Genomic DNA, 15,250 nt, shown 5'->3' with positions numbered 1-15,250 from the left:
TGCATGCTGGGAGTTTTTTTCAGGGTCTGGAGGGTTTAGATGAGTTTTAGTGTTGGAGGAGGCAGACGCAGAGATTTAGAGCAGAGCAGCAGCGAGCCGGAGGCCGATAGAAACGCTGGAGATCTCAGGATTCACTGTGAGTAATCCAGCATCAGCAGAGTTCAGGAAGTTGGAGAAGGTGGAAGGTCAGTGGCTTCGACAGATTAGTTCTAGATTAAAGACTGCAGAGGTCATGAGTTCAACAGCAGCATCTCCTCTGTTAGTTTAAGTCATTCTGTGTCTTTATTGCACCGTTTTCATGTAGAAACCTGCTTTCAAACACAAACAGGTGAAGAAGAATCCGTTTGTGGTTCTGCAGCAGCTTCCTGCCTCCTTTTATTCTGTTCTTAGCTTCATCACAGAACAACAAGTCCAACAGATCGTCCTCCACTGATGGCTGTGAGGCGTTCAGGGACCATCTGTAAATGACAGCTTCCTGAGCTACTCTGTTTGCATCTAAACTGTGTGAGTCTCTGCAGGAACATCAGAACATCTATTATTAGTTTGTTTTGAACCACTTACAGAACACAGCCGAGGATGATGTGGGCCGACTGACCCGGAACCACTGAGGCCTTCGTTCTCTGTCAGCACCTCTTCAGAACTTTTCGCCGGACCCAGTGGACCCACCGAACCCAGTGGACCCAGTGGACCCACTGGCCTGGTTCTCCTCCACCTGCAGCAGGATGCTTTTCGTGGCGGCAGCGCTGCTGCTGCTGCTGCATGCAGCTTCCTGCAGCGCGACTCTGGTCATCGTGAACTCTGGTGTGGAGGTCAGCAGAGGCCGCTCGGTCTTCATCTCGCAGACGGAGTTGCAGATCAGCGTGGACCCGACCTCCGACTGTAAGGTGGAGGTGGTGATGAACGAGCCGGTGACCCAGCGGGTCGGCAGGTTAACTCCACAGGTGAGCATCAGGCAGGTAACTCTCAGTCCAGCAGCTGCAGAGTCACTGAGTTTGTTCTGTGTGTCTGCAGGTGTTTGACTGCAGCTTCCTGCAGGACGAAGTGAAATACGTCCACAACGGAAGTCCTCTGCTGGACGAGGACACGGTGAAGCTCAGAGTCTACCGGTGAGATTTCAGGGTTTCCACAAAGCGTCCAAAGCTCTCAATTTAAAACTAGTGTTAAAGTTGGACAAGATGCTCAGATTCATTGTTTTACATGTTTCTGTTTCCTAGTTTAAGATTTAGAACAAACTGGATCAGATAATCTACACTCATCTTAAAAATATCAAAGAAAAGGCTGAAAACTGATGTTGGGACTTATGTAGAAATTCATCTGATCTGTTTCCATGGTTCTGATTCTGTGAGGCTAAAATAAGATGCACTGAAATGAAACAACATTTTCTCATGTTTTTCTCTGCAGATGATGATGTTTAATTCATTTACATTTAATTTAAACATTATATTATTCTAAGTACGACTTTCAAGGAGCTGCAGCTGCGTCACAACGTACTGTTGTTAATGAAGCACAGTGAGATGCTGCAGCCAACACGTATATATGTTCATGTATTAGTCTGAACCAATAGTGACTCTGAGCTCCGAAGGTTTGTTGCTTCATTCATTCACAGAAACGTTTCTAACTTTGCTGCATCACAGCCTGTTGTGGTTAATCTGATCAGCTGGCTCTCTGCAGGTTCACGTCTTCAGACACACTGGTGCAGACGGTGGTTCTGAAGATCCGGGTGCTGGACTCTGGTTCTGGTGTAGTGGAGCTGGGCAGTGTTCCGCTGGTGGTTCCTCAGTTCTATAGTTTGTCCAACGCCATCGATGGCTCGGTGTTAAACATCAGAACATCTGGTCTGATCTGCAGCGTCCGACTGATAAACACCGACATCAGCGTCCCAGCGGTGGGTCAGCTGGTCCGGGAGGAGGAGTCCAGCCCGAGGACAGGTACGACTCACCTGAGACACACAGATGGATAAAGAACCTGCACCATTTAGTCCTCAATTAACTTTTACTGTGTTTTATGTTGAATGTGATCATTATAGTGAGAAGGACTGTGTAGGTTTGTCCTGGTGGAACAAATAAAGTTCTGATGATTATTAATAAACTTTATTTACAACATGTAGCCCTAAAACCTGAACACAAGAGTCAAAAAGCTGAACAGAGATAAACGATCAGATATTCTGAAATGACCGAATTATATAAATTCAAAAGGAAAAAATTAACTAAAGCAATAAAAAGGAAAATGTGTTTTTTTAAATTGCAAAAAAGTAAAGAAAACCAAAACTAAAATGAAATTATATAACAAATATAAAATAAAAACACTAAAAATCTAGAGATGAAACTAGTAAATAAGATGTATTTAAGTCAGAAAACATAAACCACCAGTGAAGATGTCAAATTAAATGTCGGTTGTTGTTCTGAATGTGCTTCGTCTTCTATCTGTATCATCTGACGTGTGTCTGCAGGCCGACAGGTGGCGCTCTGTCCTGGAAACAAACCCTGTCTGCATCACACCAAGCAGCTCGACTTCCTGAAGACCAGCTGTAGCGACTTCCTGAGCTCTGGCCTGAAGTACCAGCACCTCAGCCCTCCGTCCCCAGAGATCGACTACATCCCCATCCGGGTGGAGCTGAGGCAGCAGGCTACCCGGGCCCTGCTGGAGGTACGGTGCAGTAAACTACACTAGCATGCTGCAGGAAAGAACAAAGAGCTGCAGGAGAACACATGGGAAGTGCCGTGATGGAACAAAGTTTAAAAACTGCACATTCTGTCATGTCTGAGTCGGACGTGGATGTTTTCCAGCAGAGATTTGCATCTGTGCTGGCAGTGAGAAGGTGACATCCCACTTCATAGAAGGATGTGGAGGATCAGCAGCTTCTTAAAACCTCCCAAACTCCTTCAATCCATTGTTTTCTGCTTGTTAGCACGTCACAGCGGCGTCTTCATTCCAGAGACCTGCGACTTCTAACACGTCAGAAGTGTTTCTTGGCCTTCAGCTCGTCTTCGACACCACATGTAACAGCAGCACGTGTTGATTTCTGCTGTTGTCTTCACATGTTTGTGTGTCCAAAAAAAAAGAGCTGCTGAAAGTAAAGAGCTTTCTTTCTTCTCCTCCCCAGTCTGAGGCGGTTTGGCTGCCGGTTCTGATCCACGGCGCCATGCAGAACCAGCCACCTCAGGCCGCCTTCATGGCCTCCTTCATCCTGGAGGTGGACCAGTTCATCCTCACGCCGCTCACCACCGCCGCCCTGGACGCCAAGGACCACGAGACGCCGCAGGAGCAGCTGGTGTTCAACGTGACCGACCCGCCCGCCGACGGCTACATCACACACCTGGACGATCACACCAGGCCGGTCCAGTCCTTCACCTGGACCGACCTGCACGACATGAAGGTGGCCTACCAGCCGCCCAACAGCAGCCAGACGCACCGCAAGAACTACCAGGTACTGAGGGTACCCTCAGGAGAACAGACCAGAACCAGTGTTTCAGAGGTTTTCAGGCCTGTCGACGTTAATCCAGCAGCTGGACGGTAACGAAGAGCAAAGACAAAAACACAGGAATACCTCCAATATTCTTTGTTTTATGCTTTGTCTTTTAATCTAACGATGAACACTGGTTTCCTCGTTAATATCTTGTGAAATGCAGTTTTTTTTCTTGTGACGTCAGGTGGAGCTCCAGGCGATAGACGGATCCTACCTGAGCAGCCCGCCCATCACGGTCCACCTCTCCATCAGGGTGTCTGAAACAAACGCACCCAGAGTGTCCTGGAACATGGGTACGTGAGTCTCAGTGCATCAGAGTGTATGGTCATGTGGTCTGTGCTACCTGCCCTAACACCTGTGCTGTCTCAGGCCTGGACCTGCTGGAGGGTCAGTCTCGACCAATCACGTGGGAGGAGCTACAGATTGTCGACAACGACAACATCGACAGCGTTTACCTGGTGGCGGTGGACGGACCCTTGCACGGACGCCTGAGTGTCAGAGGTCAGAGGTCACAGACAGGTTAACTGACCTGTAGCAGCAGGTTAGTTTAGGTTAACTGCCCACACAGGGTTTGTAACCTGAACCGACCCACTGATGCTCTGCTGCTCGTACATCTGTTGAGTTCTGTCCAGTAAGGTTCAGCTTCGAGGTTTGAAACGTGAGCAGACACATTTAATTAAATTAACGGGGTTTAGGCTTCGTTACACTAAATCGCTCCGACAATGTGAATTCTGATGGAGCTCATCCATCTTTATAGAAGTAGTTCATATCTTCAGAGATTTTTATTTCATATGTAGTATTTTTAATAGAAATATTTTATAAAGTATTTTTACTATTTAATTATTCATTTTGATTTATTTGTGTTTTTTATTTAATAAAAAGATATTTATCAGGTAAATTTCATTTTTTTTTTAAGTTAATTAATTAATTAATTAATGTTATTTTAGACTTCATTTTTATTTCATAAAACATTTTATAAAAGACATTTTAATAATGTATTTATTTATTAATTTTTATTTCATACAAAGTTATTCATCAATTAATTTTTAATTTATTCAATTTTTAAAATTTCATTTATTTAATTTTTATTCATTGAGGGTTTTTGTTTACTTCATAAAACAAAGCAAATAAAAAATGTAAAATAAACTTTGTTTTGAAATTATTTTACAGTTTTTTTCATTTGTTTTTTTAATTGACTTTAATTATTTGTAGAATTGATCTAATAAAAAGTTATCTATTGTTTATATTTATTTTACATTGCATTTTTTTTTTTATTTCATAAAAGATGGGACATGGGTCTCTGGTGGGACCTGATCACAGCACAATGTTCCTTTAAGGAGAACTAAATTAAAAAGAGAAATTAATCACAAATAAACATAAAACTATAAGTTCAGCCTGACCTCAAACGCTGTCAGCAGCTGAGTGTCCAGTTATTCTACTGCTCTGATTCAAAATGGCAGCAAAACGCCATTTAAGTGTCTTTTGACATCATTTCTAACCTTTAGTTAACCGTAGTTTCACTTTCCTAGTTGTGGCTCATTAACTGCTGCAGCGGATCTGGATTAAAGCTGTAAACAACAAATCGGTCTCTGTTTGAGTATAAAATTCTAATAAATGCAGGAAGATGTTGCAGCTCTGCTTCGTGCCACTAATCCAGTAATCATGTGTTCACATTAAAGTGTGTTTATCAGAGAGGTAGCTGCTGGTATCCAACACTCTCCGTCCTGGGAATCCCAGGAACCGCCGTCTGGCCTTTTTTGCCCTTTTTGCTCCGTGTGCCCGTCCGTCGGGGACGTGGTGTTTCTGGGGAACATATGTCCAGTGGCCCTGCATGTGTTTCCTAATCAGGTGTAAAATGGGGCCACTTCGCCAGGGGCCGAGCCGCCGCCGCCTCCGTCCACGTCTGTCCTTCCAGGCCGCCGAGTCGCGAGGCGGCCGCTCAGTCGGAGCAGATTGGAGCGACTTCTGCCATTTCATGGCGCCGTGCACAGCGAGCAGATGCACTGTCCCCAAACAGGTTTTCATGCTACCAGTTCGGAGGGGGAGGAGGTGGCAGCAGCTCGGCCCCGAGGGCTGCAGGAGGGAGTTAACCTTTCATGGCTGCTTCTGCTCAGGCTGCAGCTCTGTGCTCAGATTTAATGTGTGACGCTGAAAGTCTCCTCAGCTCCAGCATCAGCGCTGCTCTGCTGCAAACAGCTGAGCCTGCAGCAGCACAGCAACACCGCCATGTCCTGCAGCAGGTTCACCTCCGTGTCCCACTGCAGGTTCACCACTGTGTCCCACTGCAGGTTCAACTTCATGTCCTGCTGCAGGTTCACCTCCGTGTCCTGCTGCAGGTTCAACTTCATGTCCTGCTGCAGGTTCACCTCCGTGTCCCGCTGCAGGTTCAACTTCATGTCCCGCTGCAGGTTCACAACTGTGTCCCTCTGCAGGTTCAACTTCATGTCCTGCTGCAGGTTCAACTTCATGTCCCACTGCTTCCCAACATATCTCCAGTGAGTTCCTACAAGAAGCGAGTTGTTGAAACTAGGTTTGTTGGAAAGCTGCAGCCTCATGTTCCTGAGTCTCTACAGCGGAGGGGAAGAGTCACTTTGGACACGTTTTCATCATTTTGGACAATTTCTAACTCAGCTTGGTTAAGTTTTTGTCGTTGTGCAAACATTTTGAGCCATTTTGGACAAACTTGATGTCCGTTTGGACATTTTTCATTCCGTTGTTAATAAGCTGTCGGGGCTTTAAACAGACTCTGGAACATGAACAAACAAAAGCTGTGATCCAAACGGTCGGTACCAGCAGGACCAGCTGACTTTTACTCAATGTAGCACGTAGTCTACAACAAACAGCAGTTGTACTGGTTCTGAAAAATCTCCATGATGTATCAGGAGAATGTTTCAGGAACATCAGGTCCATCTGAAACTCCCTTTACATTTGAACTTCTGCAACAAAATACAGTGACTCTGGTTCCTTCAGTCAGACAGGTGTTCACAGGTGAACGTTCACCTTTGGGTGTCAGCTGACCAGTACTGACCAACAGGTCCATGTGCAGAACATCTTGTGTCCTGTTCCAGATACAGTCAGAAAGTTCTTCTTCCCTCCATGTCGGAGAGTCATGGCTTCAGGTTTTCTGTCCATCCTTGAGAACGTTTCAGTGCTTTTCTTAATTAATTCACATAATGAAGGTTTGGAAAATCACAATAAATATTCAAATTCCTGCTTAATGCAGTGGTGCCATGATGCCTTTCAGTGCTGCACAGAAAACTGAATTTCTGTCTCTGTTTTCTGAAAAATTAAATAGAAGAACAGAAAATGCAGGTGCTGGAAGGAAACAGCTGAACTCTTGATGTTCATGGTTTTGTCCTTGTTTCAATGAATCTCTACAACAGAAGTGAAAAAAGCAAAGTTATTTGGACAATTTGAGCCATTTTGGACAGTTTTTGAATAATTTTGTGTCGGTTTCTTGAGATAGTTTTTACACGCTTGTCATTATTGGACCAGTTTGAATCATTTTGGACAATTTTTGAGTTTCTTGGGACACATTTTTGTCATTTTCTGCAGCTTTCTAGACATTTTTGACACATTTTCTAGTCATTTTGTGAATGGAGACCCAGCAGGAGGAAATAAACCTGATGTTCCTTTACTACGCTGGTGCACGGTTGTAACAGCGTTCACGCTCAAACATAGAAACGCCGACTGAGTTGCAGAAACTTTGGTCCCAGCAGGCTGGTTTCCTCCAGCAGCACCTGCTTCAGCTCCGTCTCTGGACTCGTGTTTGTCTCTGCTGAAGTTTGTCTCAGCGGCTGCAGGAATCAGCGCATCGATGCTGCGTCTCTGAGGAGCCGCTGACCCTCGGTGCTGCGACTGCAGGGCTGCATCTCCAATGCCTTCAGCCAAATGGACGGCTGCCTGTCACACACACACACACACACACACACACACACACCTACACACACACACACACACACACACACACTCTCAGGCCGGCATCCCAGTTCTGCCTTTATGGGCCGGCTGCCCAACACCACCTTTGGGCCCAATTACCAGGTTGTTTCCGTCGTTGGACTGGGCGCCGGTTCCCCTCGGTAAAGTTGCTAATGAGGTTCGGGCTCGCGACCGCTCGTCTCTCAATCTGTCAGCTGACCTTCTGTCTCTCTGGCACTCGCAGGGAGACAGGAAGCCCCCGTCCTGGCAACCGGGCGGCCGCCGGGAAGGACGCCATGTTTTACCCCACCGGTGTTGGCGGCGTGGACCGAGCCAGCGCCTCCAGGCGCCAACACAAACTTGTTATTTCCAAGTGACAATGGGAGGGAAATGTGCACGTGTCGGAGACGGTAATTGAATCAAAGTGCGAAGCTTTGGCTGCAAACCGCACGCCGACAACAACACATGTCCTCCAGTAGGCCGCCAGTCATGTGATGCTCGCTGTTAGCGTTAGCATGTTGTACGGAGCGAGGAAGGCCAGCCAGCACAGATGGACCCGGCCCACATTCATAATGTAGGACACCAGAGCTTCTCATGTTCAGGCCAACAGGAGCAAACTGAAACCTGCACAACAGAAAGTAGAGTTATTAAACCATCAGTGAGCTGCTACGGAAACTCCGACGTGTTCTACTTCATATGTGGAGGAAGTTACAGCTCACATCAACACCACAGCAGCTCTAATGCCTGATCAGGAAAAGACCCGGATAAATAATTTAACTCTCTTTTAAAGCTTCAAAGGCAACATCTTGATCCACAAACTTGAATAGCTCATTTCAGCTTGACAACATTAATAAGATCTAGTGAAGGTTTGAAATATCACAATAAAACATTCAGCGTTTTGGTCACCGTTGAGATGGAAGGAGGAATTTAAATCCTCACTGATTCTAAAATGTGGTTTCATTTACTCAGAATCAATGATGAAGATTAAATGATTTTACAGTTTACCTTTTGAAATGTGACGATTTGATGTTTTCTTTTTGAATCAGACAGAATCAAACCATTGAAACGTTGGATAGCCTTATTTCCACTGATCTCGTTGTCTCCAGGTGGGAAAGCGTTCATGTTCCGTGTTCGGGACCTGAGGGAGAGCGTGGTCGTCTATCATCACTCCGACAGCGACACCACCCGCGACCACATTGTGTTCCGCATCAGTGACGGCCGCCACAGCGTCCGGCACAAGTTCCCCATCAACATCCTGCCCAAAGACGACTCGCCGCCGTTCCTCATCAACAATGTGGCGGTGGAGGTGCAGGAGGGTGGCGCCGTGCAGCTGCAGGAGTATATGCTGCTGGCCGCCGACCTCGACTCCAGCGACGACTACATCCTGTACCAGACTGTCTCCGCCCCCCGGGCCGGTCAGCTGGTCAGGAGGAGCTCCGCCCAGGACGCAGGTGAGTGGGCGGAGTCAGGCACTCAACGTTCAGGTGGCTTGTTTAAAGTTTCCTGATGGTCCTTTAATGTCTCAGAGCTGTGAGGACAAGTCATCAAATCTGAGCCTAGAATCCTGATTTTTCATCCAAATCTCTTAATATTGTTATAATTGAAATACGACAGCCTCAGACTCACAGGTTGAGGGTAATTCTGGTTTATCTAACTTTAACACGCTAACGAACCACGTCACATCTTCACCAAGAACTCACCAAATGACACCATTTGTTGGCCATAAACTGTAAAATCAGAGAAGATTCAGATTTCCAGCTTTCTGGTGGTCCTTGAACACATCTGTGTGACATTCCATCACAGTTCACATCCAGTTCTCATATTTAATCTTTCAGCTGCAGATCCTGTAAAAAACTAAAAATGTGATTTCACAACTGAGAGATCTCAGTTCTGCATGTGATCTGTTCGTTAAATCTGGATTTTAAAAGCAGCTGAAGCGTCCTATAAATGGGTTTCTGGAAAAAGGACAGTATTTACTTTGAATTTTAGTGAAGTAGAAGCAGAAAATGACATAAAATGGAAATTACAAATTTAAAAGTACCCTAAATTTGTACTTAAACAGAATTTGATTAAATGTATTTCATTTCTTCATAGAAAATAAAGCAGAGTTGGTTGCAAAAATAAGAAATAGTTCAATATCAGCACCAGTCAGATACATAAAGTACAAATTAAACCACAAAGAAACATAAAACGACCAAACAGCTGAGCCACCACCGGCCTTCTGTGTCTCTTTGTGGATGTTTTATGTCTTTTTTGGACTCCAATTGACCACAAAGACACACAAACAACCAGAACAGAAGTCCTGTAAATACTGTGTTCCAGCTCAACGAGCTAATCGTCTTATTAGAGGCTAAATTAAGGCTCCACTCAGACTGTTTCCATGTTTCCTTCCTGTTCTGTGACTCGTATTCACCTGAGAGTCGTGTTTAAAACCTGCAACAGAAAGCAGCTGCTGTTTTTTCTCCACAGTTTAAATCCGAGGCCTCGTCCTTCACGTTACAGTAAATGTGAGTTTGTTCCATCTGTGAATTTGCGTTCACACCAGCTCACAGCGAGTGAAGGTGTGACTAGAGCTCGTTACTGTGCTGCTGCAGCACCGACTCTGTTTTTAGTCTGGATCTGGGCCCATTTAAATCCACATAACTGCAGCTGATCAACAACAACCTGAGAAGCTGCTGTAGCTCACACAGCTGATCTCAGACTCACAGTCAGTTATTGGTATTTGAAATTAACTTCTGATAAATATTTTGGTGAAGTGTTGAGAATTTCCCGGAATTTTTTTTTTCTTCTTTCACCGTCAAAAAATACAAATGGAGCCATTTTCAGGTTCAATATCTCCAGAAATAAAACAGTCATGATATGTGGGGACTCAGATGGAACGGTTCCATCAGAACCACTGAATGGATCCAGTAAGACACAGTTTCATTATTGGACCTTGAAATTGGAAAAAAGTGCAGAACTTTTAACCCAGGTTGGATTCTACTGATGTTCGAGCCTCAAAGGTGGTGAACTTTATATATTAAAATCATTTCCCCACAGAGTGAGTCCTGTCGACAGATGGTCCTGGTAGGTTCTGGAGGTAAAACGGTCCTTCTATTGTCTAGAATTTGTTCTGACCAACCTCCATCACACATGCTGATATGAGCCTGGAAAGTTTACCCAGAATGCATTTTTTAAAGTTTTCTCTGGTGAATGATGAGAAACCAGAAACACATCCAGGGTACCAATGATTGTTTCTATGACTCTGTGTCATAGACATTAAACTGCTGCAGTCTGACTGTTCACACTATGATACATCCCATAATACTGATGCTACCAGCTGCTTACACACGACATGAACAGAAACCAGATCCAGTGTTCAGACTGTGACACCTGGATGGATGTAGAACTGATCTGGTGTCAGTTTCTACCAGAACTCAGATGTGTTTTTGGTTGATTTTATAGGGAATGACTCTGCAGTAAAGCTGTAAATATCAGAATCACATGATGTTCAGGTTCTGTTGGTTCTCTGGACCTCCTTCAGGACTTCCAGTGGACAGATTCCTGCAGAAAGATCTTCTGCAGGGCCACATCTTCTACCAGCACTCTGGAGACGAGCAGTTCGAGGACTCCTTCGACTTCACGCTATCTGACAGCCATGAGCCTCCAAACCTCTCCCAGACATACGTGAGTCAGAGCAGTTGGGTCGGTACCTGGAACCTGTTAGAGCCTGCTGGCACCTGTTAGAACCTGTTGAGGACCTGTTAGAACTTGTTGAAACATGTTAGAACTTGCTAGAAAATGTTGGAACCTGTTGAAACATGTTAGAACTTGTTAGAAAATGTTAGAACCTGCTGGATCCTGCTGTCCTCTGTCTGCAGACGGTGGTGGTCCATGTGTTCCCGGTGAAGGACCAGCTGCCGGTGGAGGCTCAGGGAACCGTCCGCTCTCTGACGGTGAAGGAGACGGAGCTGGTCTTCATCACCCAGAATCAGCTACTCTTCACCGACCCAGAACATCCAGACACCGACCTGACCTACGTCATCACGCAGCCCTGCTTCAGCCCGCTGCATCCTGGGTAAGACCGATGTCCAGGACGTTCTGCTGCCAAACACCAGAGTCATAATAATGATGGCAAGAACCTTATTTATATGGAACCTTTTCAATCTGAGTTCACAACTCGAAAGACAAAAGACCAGAGAGGCAGAACTGGAGAAGAAAAGTAAAACACAGCGAAAGATTTATAAAATCAATCCACATAACAAAAAACAGTAGATACAAATATAATAATTAAAGCACCAAAAATACTTTATCAAATTAAATAAAAGAGAAGGTAAGACCATAAAACCATCCATCCATCCATTATCTATACACCGCTTAATCCTCACTATGGTCCCGGGGGAGCTGGAGTCTATCCCAGCTGACTCAGGGTGAAGGCAGGGGACACCCTGGACAGGTCACCAGTCTATCACAGGGCTACACTTAGAGACAGACAACCAAGGACACTCACATTCACACCTACAGACAATTTAGAATCACCAATTAACCTCAACATGTTTTTGGACTGTGTGGGAGGAAGCCGGAGAACCCGGAGAGAACCCACGCTGCACGGGGAGAACATGCAAACTCCACACAGATCCCGGTGCCCCAACTGGCGACCTTCTTGCTGCGAAGCAACAGTGCTACCAACTGTGCCACCTTGCAGCACCATAAAACCAGGGAAACATGATATAATAATAGTAAATAAAAAAATATTATTAATAAAAAAGAGTAAAAGAAAATTAAAGACAACTAAAGTTGTGTTTCTTTGTTAAACAATGTTGTGGCCTTAAATCGTTCTGCTGATAGAATGAATGTGTTAATAATGAACTAGCAGCCTCTCACATTGTCTTTGTGCTGGTTCTGAATGATGAAACGTACAAAGAAAGTCTGTCTTTGGCCGCTGATGTCAGACTGATTAACTCGGTTTTACACTTTCACATCTCATGATCTGTTCTGAGCCGACCGGTGTGATACTGGCTCACGTTTTAAAGCTGTCCTGGACTCAGATGCTTTACAGTGTTTGCACTGATCCAGGAATTAAACCGAGCCTCACTTTCATTTTGATTCTCAGCCTGATGGATGCAGGACGTCTGTTCTACACCGACAGCAGCAGCACCATGAAGAGAGACCACATGGTTCCGGTTCTGAAGTCCTTCACTCAGGTACGGAAAAGACATGTTAACGGTCCCATCTGGTGAAAACCTCATTTATTGTTTGTTTTAAACTTGGAAGTATAAAATAATTTACTGTGCTCTTCAGCCTCCACAGCTGGGTAACCTCCAGCTTTACCAGCCAGTAAAAACCTGAGCAGCTGTTAACTAACCAATAGTGGTCCAGCTCTGTGTAGCTCCGCCCCCTCACTGCCTCCAGGAGAACCAATCAGAGTGAGCAGCTGCCTCTCAGTCCTTCAGGTTTATTTGCTTTCTACAGCTGCTTCTGTTAAACTCTAAAATGCCTGAACCACGGACAAAATTCACCAAATGTTCTGCTGTTAGAGTGAACGCAAGAGTCTTCATGAGGAGCTGAACATCCAGATTACTGATGGTCCCCACAAGTATAGCAGAACCCTTTGTGTTAGCCACTGTACCGCTAATGTGGCTAACATTAACATTAGCCACAACAATAGGCGAGGGTCTTGAGTCTCCAGGCTGTTCCACTGATCTCCTCCCTCTGTTTTCCCAGAATGCAGTGAACCACCTGAAAGTCGCCTTCATGCCTCCAGTGGAGGACATCGGTCCCGAGCAGCTCTTTGTCCAGTTCGTCTTCTCCGTCAGTGACCACCACGGTGGCACCGTGTCCGGACTGACCTTTAACATCACCGTCCTCCCGGTGGACGACCAGGCGCCGCAGGTCAGAGGTCAAACTGGCCGTTAGCGCCTCCTGGAGGATGTTTGATTGGGTGATTACTGTGCAGGAAGTGGTGCTGGAGGTTTTACTGATAGTCCTGGTTCGGTTTACAGGCCTTCACCAACCTGCTGCGGGTAGAGGAGGGCGGTGCCGCCTTCGTGACAGAGGAGAACCTGCTGGTCCAGGACCGGGACAGTCCAGAGGTGGCGCTGAGGGTGGAGCTGCAGAGGAAGGCTGGTCGAGGTCGGCTGGAGCTGCAGGGCCGGACGCTGCTGCAGGGGGAAGGCTTCAGTCTGCAGGACCTGAGAGGACTCAGGCTCAGGTCAGGACTGGGTTTGCTTTGGTCCAGTTCTGGTCCAGTTCTGGTCCAGTTCTGGACATCGGAGGTGGAAACATCACTTGCTTTTCTACTTGTTAATCTATCGACTATTTGCAGATGAATCATTAAAATGATTCATTTTCTCCCAGAAAAGCAAACTGAGCGTCTCATAAAGTAGATTTTATTGTGACAAACTGTGAGAAGCAGCTCAGTGTGAAACAGAACCGAAGTATAACCAGGATGATTTATGTCAGTGTGTGCATAAGAAGCAGCTACAGAGGAGCTTCATAGTCAGAATCAACCAGAGCAGCTTCTCTGCTTTCACTGCATTTATGGGTTTTTCTTCAACAGATGAACCTCAGAAACATAAATGAAGCTCAGTGAGCCAGAAGTTGGCGTTTAATATTGTTAGTTATTGATTATTCTGGTCTCCATCAACGACCTGGTGCCTCAGTGTTTCCTCTGACTGTCTTCTGTCAGCAGACATTAAACTGATCACCTTTAAACTCGGCAGGTACATTCACGATGACTCTGAGACCACCGAGGACGAGGTGGGTCTGAAGGTGACAGATGGACAGAACTCCGTGGACGTCGTCCTGCAGATTCAGGTCAGTTTTTCAATCAGCGCGATCTCTTCTTCTCCTGAGCTGCTGAGTCCAGGATGCAGCTGTTGTAGTTTCTGGGATTCCTATGAATGTGGGCTGATCAAAAAGTTTCATGTTCTACCTGTGCAACAACAGCAGCAGTCAGTAGACCAGGTGAGGGCCTCAGGTTCCAGATGTTTCTGCAACATCAGTGAATTCATCGTTACTTTGGACAATTTAGTTAATTTTTGACAAACTATGAGTCATTTGGTCGTATTTTAGGTCATTTTAGACACATTTGGAATCGTTTTGATCAAGTTTTTGTTATTTTGGTCAAACTTTGAGTCACTTTCAACCATTTAGTTTTCTTCACATCCACCTTCTTCTTCTTCTTCTTCTTCTCCATCAGATTCCAGGTAAGGTGTCTCTGTTTGGACTCAGTTCAGACAATCAATCCCAGATGTATTTATTGATTTTATATGAACAATAAGAAGAAGAAGATACAGTTCAGGTTTGTTCACTTGACGAATGCGACGCCACCAACATTAAAAACTGTGAACTGTCGGCATTAGATCATGACTTTAGGGAGTTTTTCTGTTTTCTTGCTTTTGTGTTGGTGATTCTGACCAATCCGGGGCCACTGTGGGCGGAGCTCCGTTACCTGACGACAGAGTATTATCAGGTATCTAACCCCCTCCTATCCTCAGGTGCTGCCCATGAATGATGAGCCGCCCCAGCTGGGCGGCGGCCTGTGGGGGGCGCTGAGCTGTGAGGAGGGGGGGCGTGTCCAGGTGACGGTGGATTACCTGTCAGCCACCGACCGTGACAGCGATGACGCCCGGCTCACCTACATGTTGGCCCGGCGGCCCGGCCGAGGGGAGCTGCAGCGGGCCGGACTCAGCGTAGACAAGTTCTCCCAGCAGGACCTGCTGCAGGGCCACGTTTACTACGTCCACACAGGTGAGACACCTGGCAGCACAGGTGAGTCCGTTCCGATCACAGACCAAACGGTGTCCGACTCCTCCACTCATAACTGACCTCAGTTGCAACTGTTAATAAATGAACTGTCAGCTAATAAAGGGTTTAATTAAATTA

General features: G+C 45.8%; 1 protein-coding gene across 1 annotated transcript in view; it reads left to right on the top strand.

Moving 5' to 3' along the window:
- The first annotated feature begins 722 nt into the window (after window positions 1-722).
- The window catches only part of frem1b (Fras1 related extracellular matrix 1b), a 43,500-nt gene continuing 28,972 nt past the window's right edge, over window positions 723-15,250 (top strand). Inside the window, exons 1-15 of the mRNA XM_008297722.1 lie at window positions 723-941; window positions 1,012-1,106; window positions 1,672-1,928; window positions 2,450-2,646; window positions 3,104-3,427; window positions 3,651-3,759; window positions 3,836-3,967; window positions 8,491-8,835; window positions 10,908-11,050; window positions 11,245-11,441; window positions 12,477-12,567; window positions 13,088-13,255; window positions 13,366-13,574; window positions 14,086-14,179; window positions 14,863-15,115. Coding sequence (XP_008295944.1) covers window positions 723-941; window positions 1,012-1,106; window positions 1,672-1,928; window positions 2,450-2,646; window positions 3,104-3,427; window positions 3,651-3,759; window positions 3,836-3,967; window positions 8,491-8,835; window positions 10,908-11,050; window positions 11,245-11,441; window positions 12,477-12,567; window positions 13,088-13,255; window positions 13,366-13,574; window positions 14,086-14,179; window positions 14,863-15,115 — 2,833 coding nt within the window. The remainder of the gene's footprint in view (window positions 942-1,011; window positions 1,107-1,671; window positions 1,929-2,449; window positions 2,647-3,103; window positions 3,428-3,650; window positions 3,760-3,835; window positions 3,968-8,490; window positions 8,836-10,907; window positions 11,051-11,244; window positions 11,442-12,476; window positions 12,568-13,087; window positions 13,256-13,365; window positions 13,575-14,085; window positions 14,180-14,862; window positions 15,116-15,250) is intronic.

Source organism: Stegastes partitus, unplaced genomic scaffold, assembly GCF_000690725.1.
Source record: "Stegastes partitus isolate 25-593 unplaced genomic scaffold, Stegastes_partitus-1.0.2 Scaffold1241, whole genome shotgun sequence".
NCBI lineage: Eukaryota > Metazoa > Chordata > Actinopteri > Pomacentridae > Stegastes > Stegastes partitus.
Note: the sequence above shows the minus strand (reverse complement) of the source record. Positions and strands in the feature narration are given on the sequence as shown.